The following is a 14,786-nucleotide window of genomic DNA, read 5'->3' as shown; positions in this document are numbered from 1 at the left end:
GCCAAGCAGGGGCCCCCAGCTTCTGGGCTTTGCAGAGATCCCAATTTTGAGCTTTCTTCCTGAAAGAGCTATAATCTCATATAAATCGAGTTGTCAGTGGAAGAAGCTAAGGAGGTAAGTCTATTTAGTGGAAAGCACTGGCCTGGGTTCTAATTTAGCCTCTGCTTCTCACTGACATGTGCCCCTGAGTGTGTCTTCTCACCTTCTCCAGTCTCCCCTTTCCTTATGTGCAGAATAAGCAATCTGGAAATAAGATTCTGAGACTTCTTAGAGCTTCAGAAATTAAAGTCATGTTTTGGTCTTTCTGGACTCCTTGGGCAGAATTATATGCAGATGTTTTCCCTTATGTCTGTGTTATGGGCTGGTGGCTAAGGAAGCAGAGAGTTCTCTCTACAGGCTCTTCCTTTCTTGGGTTACTTGACTCCTTGGCCTTCACTTGGACTGGAAGAGAGAAGTCAGGGCAGTGAAGCAGGAGAGAAGTGTGACAGGAAAAGACTAATAGAAGGGTCACTGCCAAATCTCTCTCCTGGGAAAAACAATCCAAGTAGGAAGCTCATTCAAGATTAGCATGAGGGGCTGGGGAGACTTAACACTTAGCACTTAACACTTGCTGTTCTAGAGGACCCCAGATTGGATTCCCACCACCCACATGGTGGCTAACAACGGTCTGTAACTCCAGTTCCAGGGGAACCAACAGCCTCTTCTAGCCTCTGTGGGTATTGCAAGCACATAGTGCACTTACATACATGCAGGCAAAACATTCGTACACATAAAATAAAAATAATACATAAATTTTTTAAAAAAGATGAGCCTGGAATGAGTTCTGTCAAAACACTGGCTGTTGAAAAAGTAACAAAGCACGGAAGAAAAGCCCCAAGCCTGCCGGTGGAGAACCTGGGTTTAAATTTTGGCCTTAAATGTTTTAGTTTTATAAAAATATGGAAATTGGGGCTGGAGAGATGACTCGGCAGTTAAGAGCACTGAGTTCTCTTGCAAAAGACCTAGGTTCGATTCCTAGCACCCATGTGACAGCTGACAACTGTCCATAATTCCAGTTCCAGGGGAATCTGACGCTCTCTTCTGATTTCTATGGGCATTGCACAACACGGGTGCACTTACAAACATGCAGGCAATACACTCACACACATAGAAAAGAAACAAAATCTATGGAATTTTTCCTACTTCCTCAGCTTCTGCATCTACAAAGTGGGCACAATAATACCTAGCTTTCTAGCTTGTTATGAGTAAGGTGGGTGTAAAGTACCTGCACAGAGTATGAACTGAACTTTTTAAAAATTGCCCTCCCCATCCTCTTTTACACTGAGCATGCCAGCTGATATCTGATTTTAACATTCTCATTCTCAGCAGCACCACTAAGAAAGAGCAAAGCTCCTGTAGACTCCAGCTCAGCCTTGTCCCAGCACATTGAACTTACACTAGCAATTCTACCTACTGTTTCCCTCCCTGTACTTTTCAGATTCCAAAGATGGAGGCGAGGGGTTATTCATCTTTGAATCCCAACTGCCTGTCCCCAAAGAGTTATCAAAAATTAAAAAAAAATTTTTTAAAAAAAGGGTGCCAGTTGTGGTGGCGCACACCTTTACTCCCAGCACTCGGGAGGCAGAGGCAGGTGGATCTCTGTGAGTCCAGGGCCAACCTGGTCTACATAGTGAGTTCCAGGACAGCTGAGGCTACAGGGAGACCCTGTCTCAAAAAGACCAAAAAATAAATGAATAAATACATACATACATACATACATACATACATAAATAAATAAATAAAAGGTTTCAGTAAATGAAAAGCACATAGTTACAGATAAAGTTATCTTTACTATTTGTAACAAGAATTGTGAGACATAATCTCATTCTTATATTTTACTGTAGCTTGCAAGTAACTTTATATGTATGAATATAATCCTAACCAGAAACCCACGAAAAAGGTTACATACCCAGCCAATTTCATATCCCTATTTTAAAATAGAAAGCCAGAGAAGCAGCAGGTAGGACTTAATCTATGCCCAGATGTAGCATCAGAACCAGAACTTGTGTACAGGATTCCAAGCTTAGGCCTAGAGATAATGTCTGTCCAGAAAACGTGTTAAAGAGGCTGTTGTGTGTGTTGCACAAGCCAGACTCTCAGAACATAGGAGACATTTAGATACAGCCCAAAGAAGGATCCACCTCTACCTATTGATATTTTGCACCTCCTGCAAGGTTTATTTAATGAGCATTGCCCATCTGTCTGGAACCCCCAGTAGTGAGGCCGGCTCTGAATGTCTTGGGCACTGAGCTTTACCTCAGTCTCACTAACACTGATTGCTAGTTGTCCTGAGTTGTTGGCATGCATGCTTTCATCCTATCTTTCCCCTGACTGGCCTGGAAAATGAGGGCCATATGTTAGTCACCTTTGTGTCCCTTTCACAGCCTACCACCTTGCCTGACTCAGAGTGTTCCACAGAAATATTTGCTGCAAGAAGGGAGTAAGGGAAAGGAATCTTGCCTTCAGTCAGCCAGCACGGTGGAGGCTAGACTGCAGCAGGACAGGATCAGGCATGAAGTGAAAATCTTTTTTAATTTTTTTTAATCTTTTTTATTTTTATTTTTTTATGTGTATGCGTGTACTGCCTGCATGTAGGTAAGTGCACCCATGTTGTGCAGTGCCTGACGGGGTCAGAAGAGACTGTCGGATCCCCTGGGACTGGAGTTATAGACAGTTGTTAGCTGCCATGTGGATGGTGGGATTCGAACCCAGGTCTCTGCAAGAACAACCGTGTTCTTAAGCTCTGAGCTGTCGCTCCAACTGCTTATTTTTATTTTATGTGTATGTGGGTATTGCTTGCATGTATGTAAGTGCACCCATGTCATGCAATGCCAGCAGAGGACAGAAGAGGCTGTCCAATCCCCTGGTACTAGAGTTACAGACAGTTGTTAGCTGCCATGTGGGTGCTGGGATTCAAACCCAGTTCTTCTGCAAGAAGTCAGTATTCTTAACCACTGAGCCAATTCTCCAGCCCTAAAGTGAAAATCTTAAAGAACAAAAGACTTAAAAGGTGTTATATGTGAGTATTTGTGAGGCTAAGGAACCTTACATTTGACAATTGAGATGTGCTGGCCATCTTCAAACAAGTAATTCAAATACAACTTAGAGGGCCCGCAGCAGTCTATGTGGAGTGAGGGACTCATCACAGAAGTAGAATGCAGAAAACCCGGGCCTCCTTACCACCACCCACGTGGCGTTAGATGAGCCACAACCCTCTTCAAGCTTCCATTTTGGTACTCCCTCCCTCAGCAGTATAGTGAGGGTTGAATTAGGCCATCCTTGGGGAGCTCATAGCAGAGCCTGGAACTTGTTCTTCAGCATCATTTACCACAGTCAGTGTTAGATGATAAGTAGACAGGAAAGGGGCCAATTTTGAACCACTCTCCTGACTTCTTCAGGAATTTGGTCTAGATTACCTTAAACTACCTGTTGCTCTAACAACTTGTCATTCTTGGGTTGTTAATTAGAATTGTGCTTCATTATATTTTCCTGTTTCTGGCAGATGTAGGAAGGGACTGAGCTGGTTGTCTGGTGAGGCAGGTGAAGGAGAGGGGTCTTGCACCCAAATAAAGCACAAAGCTGGATCAAATACTGTGAGGTTGAGATGCAAAATTCTGGGAGTTTTGCCATTGTTTCTTTTTGGCCCCAGTCCAAAATATAAATGAGAGACTTCTTACACATTGTCTTGAACTCTTTCTTGAACCTCATGCTTTCCCCAGTTCAGCCTTCAGGCTGCAGCTAACTGGCTATTTTGCATGTGGTTTCTCTGTCAGTTCCATTTGAACTGCAAATGGGTCTTCTAGACAGTGTTCCAAACCAAATTTCCCTAGACTACCATCAGATAATGATTTCTGCCAATCTTGGTAAACAAAACAAAGAGGCAGACACTTCTGGTAGAGGGTTCACTGTCAGTCTCCCAGCAGTACAGACAGGCTTTCTACCAGATCACTCAACACTCATGTAAATGTACCTACTAAGCACCAGGCACTAGAACATGATGATAAATAATGATTTCCCTGTAGCCTCTGCGGGACTGGCAAGACATGGCTTCAATAAAATAATCCCACAGACAGGCACTATATGTAAGAAGTGTGTTAGGTGCTAAGAAGAGTTGCTTGGTTTCCCAGGCCTTGGTAGACCAGCCAACCACCATTAAATTCACAGGCACACCCATGGCCTTACTAGCCTGGTGCTCAACACTACTGACACAGCACTCTGCAAGCCCATGCATATCATTTCTGCCCTCTCAGATGCAGAGGCTCTCTCTAAGAAGTTGGAGCCCTCCTGGGGCAAACCCTCCTGACATGCAAAGTTCTAGAACCCCTCTGTTCTCTTGACTCAGCTACTTCGCAAGTGCAGATAGTTTGTTCACATAGTACCTTTGTGGGTTTTCTATGAACTGTACACTGAATCATCATGTCAGGGGACCAGTGCCATCCAGCAATTTTTCAGATTCACACTTCCAAGTAAGGAACCAGAGCTTAGTTGAGACCCCAAATGTTCTCTTTTTTTGTGGCTTTCTTTCCACTTTCATAGAAATTCACAACAGAGTGGAGTCTCATAGGTTCAGAAGTTATCCAAGGCTTTTCCTAATTATTCAGTGGCGATGATCATAGTGAGAAATAATGGCCTCTACTCTTTGAGAACGAGAGAAAATTAAAAAGCTCCTAAAAGTTGTGCATTTAACAGAGACATCTCTGGCCCAAGTTCTTCTGTGGGCTGGGACAGAATGAGGCATGTGACCTCTGAAGGGTCTTGGGAGTTCTAGATGAATGCCCTAGAACACTTCACAGTTCTAGGAGATTACCATGGCAACACATGTCATTATTAAATGTTTGCGTGCCTATAGAGAGATTTTGCTTTGCTTTTCACAGAAAATCATAGCTCTACCATTCAGTCCTGCAAGCAGCCCACGTTGGAATCAACATGCCCCAAACTTGTCATTATCTTCCCTTCTATTCATAGTCTTCTCCTCTCCTAAAGCCCACTGCCTCCCCACAGGCACCTGTTCCCTGCCTGATTCATGTCATTGCCCAAGCCAGAGACCCAGAGTCACGCATTTCCTCCTCACCAATACCTCCTGATGGAATGGTCTCTTAATTACTTCTTTACACCGTATCTCCCCAGCCAGACTCTGAGCTCCTGAAGAAAGCTGTACATGTCACAATCCCTTCTGAATTCCCATGCCTGGCAGAGTGTCCGAGATCTCAAATGGGCTTTTGAGTATTGGTTAGCCAAAAATACTCAGAGCCAGAGCACATGAAGTGGTAAGCTAGGGGACTGTTTGAGTTGGTCTATCAGCAAAATGGAACTACTATGAATGATGTTGGGATGTGAGGACCTGGTGCCCCTCTGCCAGTAACAGCCTATATTGGGAGCTTGGGAAGCCTGCCTCCAATCTTCCCTTTCTGCACTAAGCTCCTCTTTGGCTAGATGGATTTTTTGCAGTTACCAATTAAGGCCACACAACGTGGTTCTTTAATGCCTACTTCTGTAGTAGAAACTGTGATGTTTTCTATGTAACGTTGAAATCCCAGAATCATAGATAGCTTTGAATTTTGTGATCATTTTGTTGTCTGATAAGGAAAGGGAAACAGCGAGGTGGAATGGTTTGCCCTTGGTCAAACCTGGATTGAAATATAGGTCTTTAAGCTTACAGAGAACAGTGTTTACTCCTAGGGACCAGAAAATATTTTTCTGTAATAAGACATATATAACTAGTAAAATTATTAGGCTTGTGTGACAGTCTCTGATGCAACTTCTTGACTCGGTTCACTTAGCAGGAAAGCAGCCTTTCAGAGTAACGAAATAAATGTGTGGGGCTGTGTTCCAATAAAACTTTATCAACAAAAACAAATAGTGGCCTGTATTTGGCCCTTGTGCCACGACTAGCTAGTCCCTGCTCAAGAACTTCAAATGTCCCATAAATCAAGAAGATGGGCATCACCTGAGCATACATTAGAAATGCAGACTCTCAAGACCCACACCAGACCCACAGCATCTCCTGTGCTCACAATGTGTGAGAAGAGCTATGCTGGTTGTCCTGGCTGTGCTCCCAAAGAATGTCAAGATGAAATATTATAGATCAGAAAATGAAGTCAGCAAGATCAGCTAACCTGTCTCAGGTCAATTGGTGGATGTGGAACTAGAGTCCAAGTTCCAGTACTCAAAACACAGAATTCTTTCTATACACATAAATTACTCACCCTAGCCCTACCCTAGCCTCCTCATTTCATGCTGGCCCTGACTCCAGTCAAATTCATTGGGAAATTCAAGGAAAACAAGTGGTCATCCGCTGACTCCAGAGTGCAAAGGATTCCAGCTGGGTCTCCTTCCCACCATTCCCTTCTCTGACACCTGGGAGGGGCTGGCGACATTGAAATATGCCTGGGAGGCTGCTCACCATCTGCAGAGGGAAACTTGCTCACACAGGTTCAAACTGGAGCTGAACTCTAGCTTTATTCCTGCCTCTGGAGGTCTGCTGCTCAAAATAGAACCACATGGCTAGGGAACGTTTGCTTTTTACATGTAGAAGGAATAGCTAGTTAGGCTCTTAGGCAGAACTAAATACCCTGGTTTTCATTCTGTTGCTTGCACCGTCTTGGTTCCCAAACCTGTGCCTGTTCTCAGTAGCACTTAGGCCATTCAATACCCAGCACTTCCTGAAATCTACCACACAGCAAAACACCACAGTGGCCACATACTCTGCAAGGCCCAGACACTGTGGTTCTTCTTGACTTGTTTCTGTTTTGTTCAAGGAGTGTACGTGTCTTAGTTTGGGTTGCCATATTAAACAACAGAAATTTATTTTCCATGGTTCTAGAAGCAGAGAAGTCCAACATCAACACGCTAGGCAGTTTGGTTCCTAGTGATGTCCCACATCCTAGTTTACAGATGGACACTTCTTGCAGCAGCATTATTCACGTGGAAAGTACCTCTCCTTTCAAATGCTTACCCTCATGGCTTCCCAGAGGCCCCTTCCACATTGGGAGCTGAGACTTCGACATAAGAATTGGGCAGGGGAGGGACCCACAGATCTTTAATCCATAGGAGTGTTTGATTTTCTGGTTGTTTTTCCAGACAGGTCTCACTCTGTAGCCCAGGCTGGCCGATAATTCATTAAATGATAGGATTACTATCATGAGCCACCATACCCAGTTCTCAGTGTTAAATCATAATGAACCAACAAATAATGTATTGAGCTATCATTTATTGAATAGCTACTTATGGGACAATACTTGTGTATTTCACCTCTTTTTCTGTTGTTGTTGTTGATATCTGTAGCCCTGGCTGGCCTAGAACTCTCTATATATACTAGGCTGGCCTTGATCTCACAGAGATCTGCCTGCCTCTGTATCCTGAGTACTGGGATTAAAGGAGTGTACCACCATGCCTAACTCAATCCATTTTATGTCTGAGGAAGACACAGAAAGTGAGGTTAGAGGACTCGGCTGAAGTCACAACAACAAGTGGTCCAGTTGGACTCACACTTGGCTTCCAGTACCTAGGGTGGTAGTTACTACAAAGGCTGCAATAAGAACACAAGGTGGTCCAGCCCTCAAGTAGTTCATAATCCATAATGTGGCCAGCATGGTTCCTGCCCGTGGGATGGATCTCAAGAAGCACCTAGCACGTCAGTACTGGTATGGCAGGTGAGCACCATGGAGCAGCAGAATCAGTGAGTCCCATGAAAGTGTGGGAGGCAAGAAAGAGAAAGTTCAGAACCTGATCCCCAGAACCTGATCTCCAGCTCCCAGCATTATGACATGCACCCTACAAGTGATCAATAAACATCTGCTGGCTGAATGAATGAATGAACAAGACAGAATGTATACATGCTGGTCTTAGAATCTGACAAGGTTTGAACAGACAGGAATGAAAGAAAGAGAACATGGTGCTAGCTCACAGAAATAGCAAAAGATTGGGAAGATACTCAGAAGTATGGAGTTTACGTGTGATCCTTTGATAAGGAGAGAGCATAGGTGGCTTTTTTTTTTGTAAGCATTTTGGAAGTATAGTTTAGCTGCAAAGCATTATATGCAGTATTATTTATTAATTAGTGGCCATATTTTTACTGATTTTTTTGTAAGTTTCATACATCTTAATAACATTTAGGCCCCCTACCCTATCTGCACTCCCCACGGCTCCCCAGTCAGTTTTCATGCATTCTATCATGTATGTTAAGGCCTACAGAGCCAAATTCGTGTCCCCAACTGTCCTCAATGTGAGACCATCCACTAGAACCTGGTCATCCTATCTAGCATCACTCCCTTAAAGAAAACCAGCTCTCCCTCTCCCAGTAGTCATCTGTTACCAATAGTTTCTCAGCTAAGGTTGGGGCTTCCTACCCATTTCCCCCTTCTATGCTTGGTCTTTGTTGAGTTCAAAGTTGCATGGGTCTTGTACATGCTGTTACCATTGCTGTAAATTCATATGAGTAATTTCCAGCTGTCTGGAAAACTGTTTCCTTGTGATCCTCTATCATCCTTGACTCCTACAGTCTTTCTGCCCCCTCTTCCACAATGGTCCCTGAGCCCGGGGTGGCAAGATCCAAATTTTTTAAACCAGGAGTTACAGATTGCTTTAGAGGAAATGGGGAGAACCTAGAAATGAGGTGGCCAGCTAGAAGGATAACGCAGACTGTAGATCTGCAGCTCGAAGGCCTTGATTTGGGAGACAGTGACTGAAAAGAAATAATAGCTGGAACCAAGAGTGCTGGGAGGAAGACAGAGAGAACACTACCACATGATGAGTCTTCCCTACAAGGACCCAAGAACTCCCTGCTTCTTCCACACACAAGCTCAGCCACCACCTACCTGCCTGCCTTCACACCCTAACCACTTCCTATTGCCAGAGATTTCTATTGCCAGAATGGATTCTGGAAGCAGAGGCCTATGTTTCTTCCTACCTCTAGCGTCCTGCCAACTCAGATTTCTTCCTGTGCTCAGGTCAATCCATCCAGCTTGTTAAGCATCTAGTGCATTTAGCATTCCATGCTGAAAATATTTTCCATTCATCATCTTGTTTTAATTCCCCTTAGTGCTCCTTCCTTAGTCCATTTTCTGCACCATCACAAAATACCACAAACCACAGTTCAGGAGACTAGGATGTCCAAGACTGGAGAGCCAACATTCTCACCTTGGCAGCTTGGGGAAGTTAGACCTTCACTGCAAAATTTTTTGATGAGAGCCTTTCTTCCTGGGAAACATACCCCCTAGAGAGAGAGAGAGAGAGAGAGAGAGAGAGAGAGAGAGAGAGATACACACCCTCTGCTGGAACACTGTCCCTCAGCTTTTGAAGCCTACTCTGCACTCTGTTTCAAAGCCCCCTCCCCCGATGCAATGCTTTCATCAAAGCCCTGACCAAGCCCAGAAGTTAAAGCCACAGAATGAAGGGTGTCATTTTCCCACCCTGCCCCCGACACAAGCAGGCCTGCAGGACACAGAAATAGCTATGTGCATCCCACTTCCTAGGCTTTCTGCCTCACCATGGATTGTTACGGATCTTCTATCTTCTGCATGATGTAGTGGTGGGTGAGGACCGAGGCCTGTCTGCTTTTGACCAGATAGTCAGAGAATGTGCCTTCACCTCGGCAAGAAGAGCTCAAATGTTCTTAAGCACTAGGTGCATCACCCCAATCGAAACTGAGGCCCCAAGAAAGAAAATGATCTCCCCAAGTTCACACTACGGAGAACAACCTTCTTTCTCTCACCTGCCAGGTCAGCATCTTTCCTCTCCCACAGCTTACAATCTCTTTTTCCTCAGAACTCAGCGGCTTCTGGCTTTCTCTTCGCCTTCCTACCCCTTTCCTGCCTCAGCCATATTCAAACGCAACTTATTGCACTCTGGCTGTCTTTATGCTTTGATGAGGGTTGGCAGGCCAAGAGCAAAGACCCAAGAACCAGGGTAACAAGACAATGGCACCAAAGAGGGGAAGCCTAGCAAGAGTGGACGCGAAAGCCATGCCTTTATGCTCAGAGCCATAGGGACAAGAGAAGGCAAAGTGGATTCCCCACCTCTCTGTCTCTCTGTGTCTCTCTTTCTCTTTCTGTGAGAGAGCGCTGCAGTTATAGTTGGGATACCCGAGGGCTCATTTAGGCCTTTTTCAGGGTAAAGACAATAGACATGGAAATGCATCATTTGCCAGGATCTGAAAGGATTCCTTTCTAAGGAAACACAAAATCACAATGACAGCAACTGTTTCCTGAGGGCTAGAGCTCTTGCTGCCCTGCCAATAGGCTACTGTGTCTACCTTTCCAGAAGATAGACTCAGAGACATCCCCAAGAAGTGAGGCTAAGCAACAAGATTGAAACCCAAGTCTGTGTGGAGTTCAAGCCTTCTGCACCATCCCCTATGGCAGAGTGATCTGGTGCTGAAGAGAGAATAAGAGATATTCTATAAACAGCAATGTCTGCTGCAGAGGACCAGGACACAATCTCCAGGGTTTTTTCCAGGTCACATCCTCAGGCCCTTTCAGGCTGTAGTGCTTCTACACTTTGAAATGCTTTATTCAGGAGCCGTGTTTCATCTATATGACCAATTCCGGTTGGGGCTCAGGCAAGCTGATCAGTGTCCAGCTTTATTGGGCTCTAGCACCTGAGCCACCAAGGGCACATAGCCCATCTCCATGGAAATTTGAAGGCAAGAGAGGAGTGTTAGGCAACACCTGCCTCAGCCTTGGTGACAGTCTGTAGGGAGGCCTGCCAGCTACCACTCACCTGTCTAGTCAGTCAGGACAAACAAACCTGACCCCATTGCCAAGCAGAGCTGGGCTGAGTCTTTTCTTTCTGCAAAAGGTAAAAGGGTTCGTGTGCCTCAGCACACCTTGGCTTCTTGTGAGCACAATGGACAAGGGACATTGCTGTTTGTAGAATACCTTTGTGTTCTCACTTTTGTTCTCAAATTACCCCGGTGAAGCACGATTTACTGGTATGCTCGTCTGGCCTGAAGTGGATCACCTTCCAAACTCATATGTCGAAGCCCTGAACTGTGATACCTGAGAATGTGATTATACTTGGAGACAGGCTCTTTTTTTCCTTTCCAAGTTAGTATACATAGTAATAGGTTTCATCCCCTTCCCCACTGTCCTTTCCTATCATTCTGTCCCCTCGCATTGACCCCTTACCTCCCCCAGAGCGTCCCCTCTTCAGCTTTCATGTCATATGTAATCTATTACTTTTTCCCCTCCCCAGCACATTTGCACCCATGCCCGCACGTGCCCCATACACACACTTAAAATCTAGAGCCTGCATGTGAGAGAAAGCATACATTATATATTGTCTTTCCAAGTCTAGCTTATTTGCCTCAACAAAATGACCTCCAGTTGCATCCATTTTCCTGCAAATGCCATGATTTCATTTTTATTTATGGCTGAATAAGATTCCACTGTGCATATGTACCACATTTTCTGTATCCATCCATCTGTTGCTAGACATCTAAGCTGAAAAGAGCCATGATGAACATGGGCATGCATGTTTCTCTGTGGTACGCTGACTTCAGAGTCCTTTGAGTATATACCTGTAAATAGTGTAGTTGGATCATGTACTAGTTCTGTTTTTAGTTTTTTGAAGAACCTCAAAAATGCACTAGTTTACATTCTGGAAATAAAGCCTGTAAAGACTTGATTGAGTAAAAGCAAAGCTGTTCGGATGAACCATGATCCAATTTGATTGGTGTCATCATAGTATAATTTTTGGAACCAGAGACAGTAGACATGCGTGGGCACAGAAGGGTGTCTGTGTGAAAGGACAGCAAGAGAGCAATGGTCTGTGAGCCCTACAGAGGCTCTGAGGGAGCCAACCCTACAGGAACCTGGTTTTAGAGCTGGACATCATCTCTCTGGCTTCCAGAGCTACTGAAAGTTCTGAAGGAGTCAGAGGGGCCCCTTGGATCCCAGGGTTCTGTCAGTCTTTACCTGACATCGTTGAGCTCTAGTCCCTCCTGACTGAAAGCAAAATGGAGTTGGTGAGATAAATAATAGGAAAGGGAATAGAGTCTAGGAAGAGTAAAGAAGCAAAAGACTGAGCAGGAGGTCTGCTTCAAGTAAAACCTGCGTCTCCAGCCTCTCACTGAGGCATAGGGCCTGGGGAACACAATTTGAGAAAATATTTTTAGGTCTACTGTTGCGATTTGGGCATTTTGTACACAGCTCTAAGAAGGCAGACATTTAGGAGTTGTCTGGGTAGGGATGGATAAAATGTGGAGGGAAATGAACAGACTTTGAGAGCCCAGTCTTCCAGGCACATTCATATGCACGTCTAAATTTTAAATTCTGTAATCCTATTTCTGGGTCAACATTATTATTCCTTATGTTCAACTAAGAAAGTTCTAGATCAAAGCAGTCAGGAAGTAGCTTGCTTATAGTTTTCAATTCCTATGCACATTGTGGGCAGTTTTACTGCCTCGGGCTCAAGTTCTCAAACTTGAATGTGTCTTAGAGTCTTTCAGAGGGCTTGTTGGAACACAGTCTGCTGGGCTGAACCCCCAGAGTGTCTGATTCCATAGGTCTGAGATGAGGCCCAAGAATTTGCTTTTCTAACAAGTTCACAAATAATGAAGAGACAGCTGTTTCAAGACCGCTCTGAGAACCACTGGCCAGAGGAAACAAAAACTCAGACCAACAATTATCAAACTGATGCACTCTGGAATTACCTGGGGATCTTTCAAACTAAATGTAATGCCTGGTTTGCATGCCCACACATTCCAGTTTAACTGATGAAGTGCACAACCTGGGCATTAATGCTTTTAAAAGCTCCCCAGGTAATTCTAAACCACAACAAAGTTTAGGAACCACTGACTTAGCCTTAACTTACCTTTGGTTTTTATTTCCGCTCCACTTCAGCTGCCCACTGCTGAAGCCACAGGTAGAATCTGTCACCTCTTCCTGAATTCCATACCCACTGTCTCAAAACTTGTTCTAGAACTGCTCCATCCCTTATTTGCCTTCTCCTTTTTAATCCAGTCCTCCATCTCTTTCCCCAGTCAACCTTGTGGTACAGTGATTACCATGGTCTTCTGCCTACAGACAAGCAAACTGCTGCCTTCTCTCTCTGACCACATCTGTGTGGAAGAACTTGAGGAACATCTAAATCTTCCTGAAGGGACAACCGCTCATAAAACTTATAGAGTTGATGACATTTGGCCTTTATTGCTATGAAGAGCAGCTAATGGGTTTTTTAAATTACTTTTCATTTATAGCATGAATGCCTATTTAAAGAAAGTAGGAAACACCTAGAAAAGCATGAAGAAGATATGGTAATTACCTTTGCTTATTCAGGACCCACCACTGTTAAGATTTTGCTGAGATTTGTCCTTTTCTTCCATGTATCTTCTTACCTGGTTGGAAGGACGGTGTATAAGGAGCTCACTATTGCCTTCAACCTTAATCATGATATAAACACATTTATTGTTATTAAATGTATATCCATTGAGATTTTGAAACAAGATCTCTCACAGTAGCCTAGGTTGGCCTTGGACTTGAAATAATCCTCCTGCCTCTGTCTCCTGAGTTCTGAGATTATAAGTATGAGCTACCATACCTGGTTTGTGAATATTTTAATAGCAGAAAAAAAAATCCCATCATATGGACACTGTATCATTTAACTGTTCCCATACATGTAGAAATGTGGTATATGAGGGGGTATGTGACTGTTATAAAGATGCTACATATATCTGTGTGAACTTGGGCTCTGTCGATATCTCAAACACTGCCAAGAAAGGAGTACATGAAACAATATGACAATTTCAGACTCATTCCTACTGCAAATCTTTTTCAAAACTTTTTCTCCTAGTTTACATCATCAATGTGAAGATTATACATTGTATCCACTGATGTTTTGCCCAGTGTCCTTGAGGATTTGGGTATAGAGTGACAAGATCAGATTTGCATTTATAAAATTGTATACTGGAGGCTGAACAAAGTAGGTCCCATTGGAAGTGATAAAATTGTCCTTATTTTTCCTCCCTTGTTCCTACCCCTCTCCCCTTCCCATTTTTCTATACTGTATGTTCTTTCCTAGAGTGCAATCATGAAGTGTTCACTGTAAGCAAAGCTTTGTCACCAAGGAATAGTAAGAGCAATGTTGAAGCCAGGTGCAATGGTACAACACCTTCAATCCCAGCACTTGGGAGGCAGAGGCAGGAGGATCTCTGTGAGTTCAAGGCCAGCCTGGTCTACATAGCGAGTTCCAGGACAGCTGGGGCTATAGGGAGGCCCTGTCTCAAAAAAAACCAAAAAAAAAAAAAAAAAGCAACATTGAAAGGTCTGGCTTGCTGGCTACACAAGCTGTGCCTGGTCCAAAGACTTCTTCCTCTAGCTCTGGCCAAGTCTCCAGATAATAATTCTTAGAGAAAAATAGTTGGAGTTTCACGAAATTTCCTAGTGAGTTTATTACAAATTAATTCTTCCTTATCCTGTGCCTGTCCAGCCCCATATATGACCATCCCTGTTCCTGGAATTCCCTCCCTCTTTCTTCCTCCCAATCCAGCAAACCATCTCAGCATTTAGCCTTCAACAACTTCCTTAACTGTCTGACATACTTACCTCTGCACCTTGCCTCCTCAGCCTCAACCACTTAGACAGACATCCCTGGTCTCATAGTTCAATTACAGTGGGTTTTCTTGTTGTTGTATTTATACCTAATTCTGTTTCTCCTTCTTGGACAATAGAATTGTTCAGCAATAGAACATTTTGTATTGCCAGTTCCTGACACAGGGCCTAGAACTTGGTAGCTATTCAGTGAATGAA

General features: G+C 44.0%; 1 protein-coding gene across 5 annotated transcripts in view; it reads left to right on the top strand.

The window, feature by feature from the left end:
- Positions 1-14,786, top strand: part of Dgkg (diacylglycerol kinase gamma) — a 216,667-nt gene that overhangs the window by 179,789 nt on the left and 22,092 nt on the right. Inside the window, exon 23 of one of the 5 annotated variants that reach the window (XM_008823629.1) lies at positions 13,022-13,527. The exons of the other annotated variants lie outside the window; for them this stretch is intronic. Coding sequence (XP_008821851.1) covers positions 13,022-13,041 — 20 coding nt within the window. The 3' untranslated portion in view covers positions 13,042-13,527. Of the gene's footprint in view, positions 1-13,021; positions 13,528-14,786 lie in introns of those variants that run through there. 5 annotated transcript variants of the gene reach the window in all.

The sequence above is a fragment of the Nannospalax galili genome, unplaced genomic scaffold, assembly GCF_000622305.1.
Source record: "Nannospalax galili isolate Female #2095 unplaced genomic scaffold, S.galili_v1.0 scaffold1349, whole genome shotgun sequence".
NCBI lineage: Eukaryota > Metazoa > Chordata > Mammalia > Rodentia > Spalacidae > Nannospalax > Nannospalax galili.
Note: the sequence above shows the minus strand (reverse complement) of the source record. Positions and strands in the feature narration are given on the sequence as shown.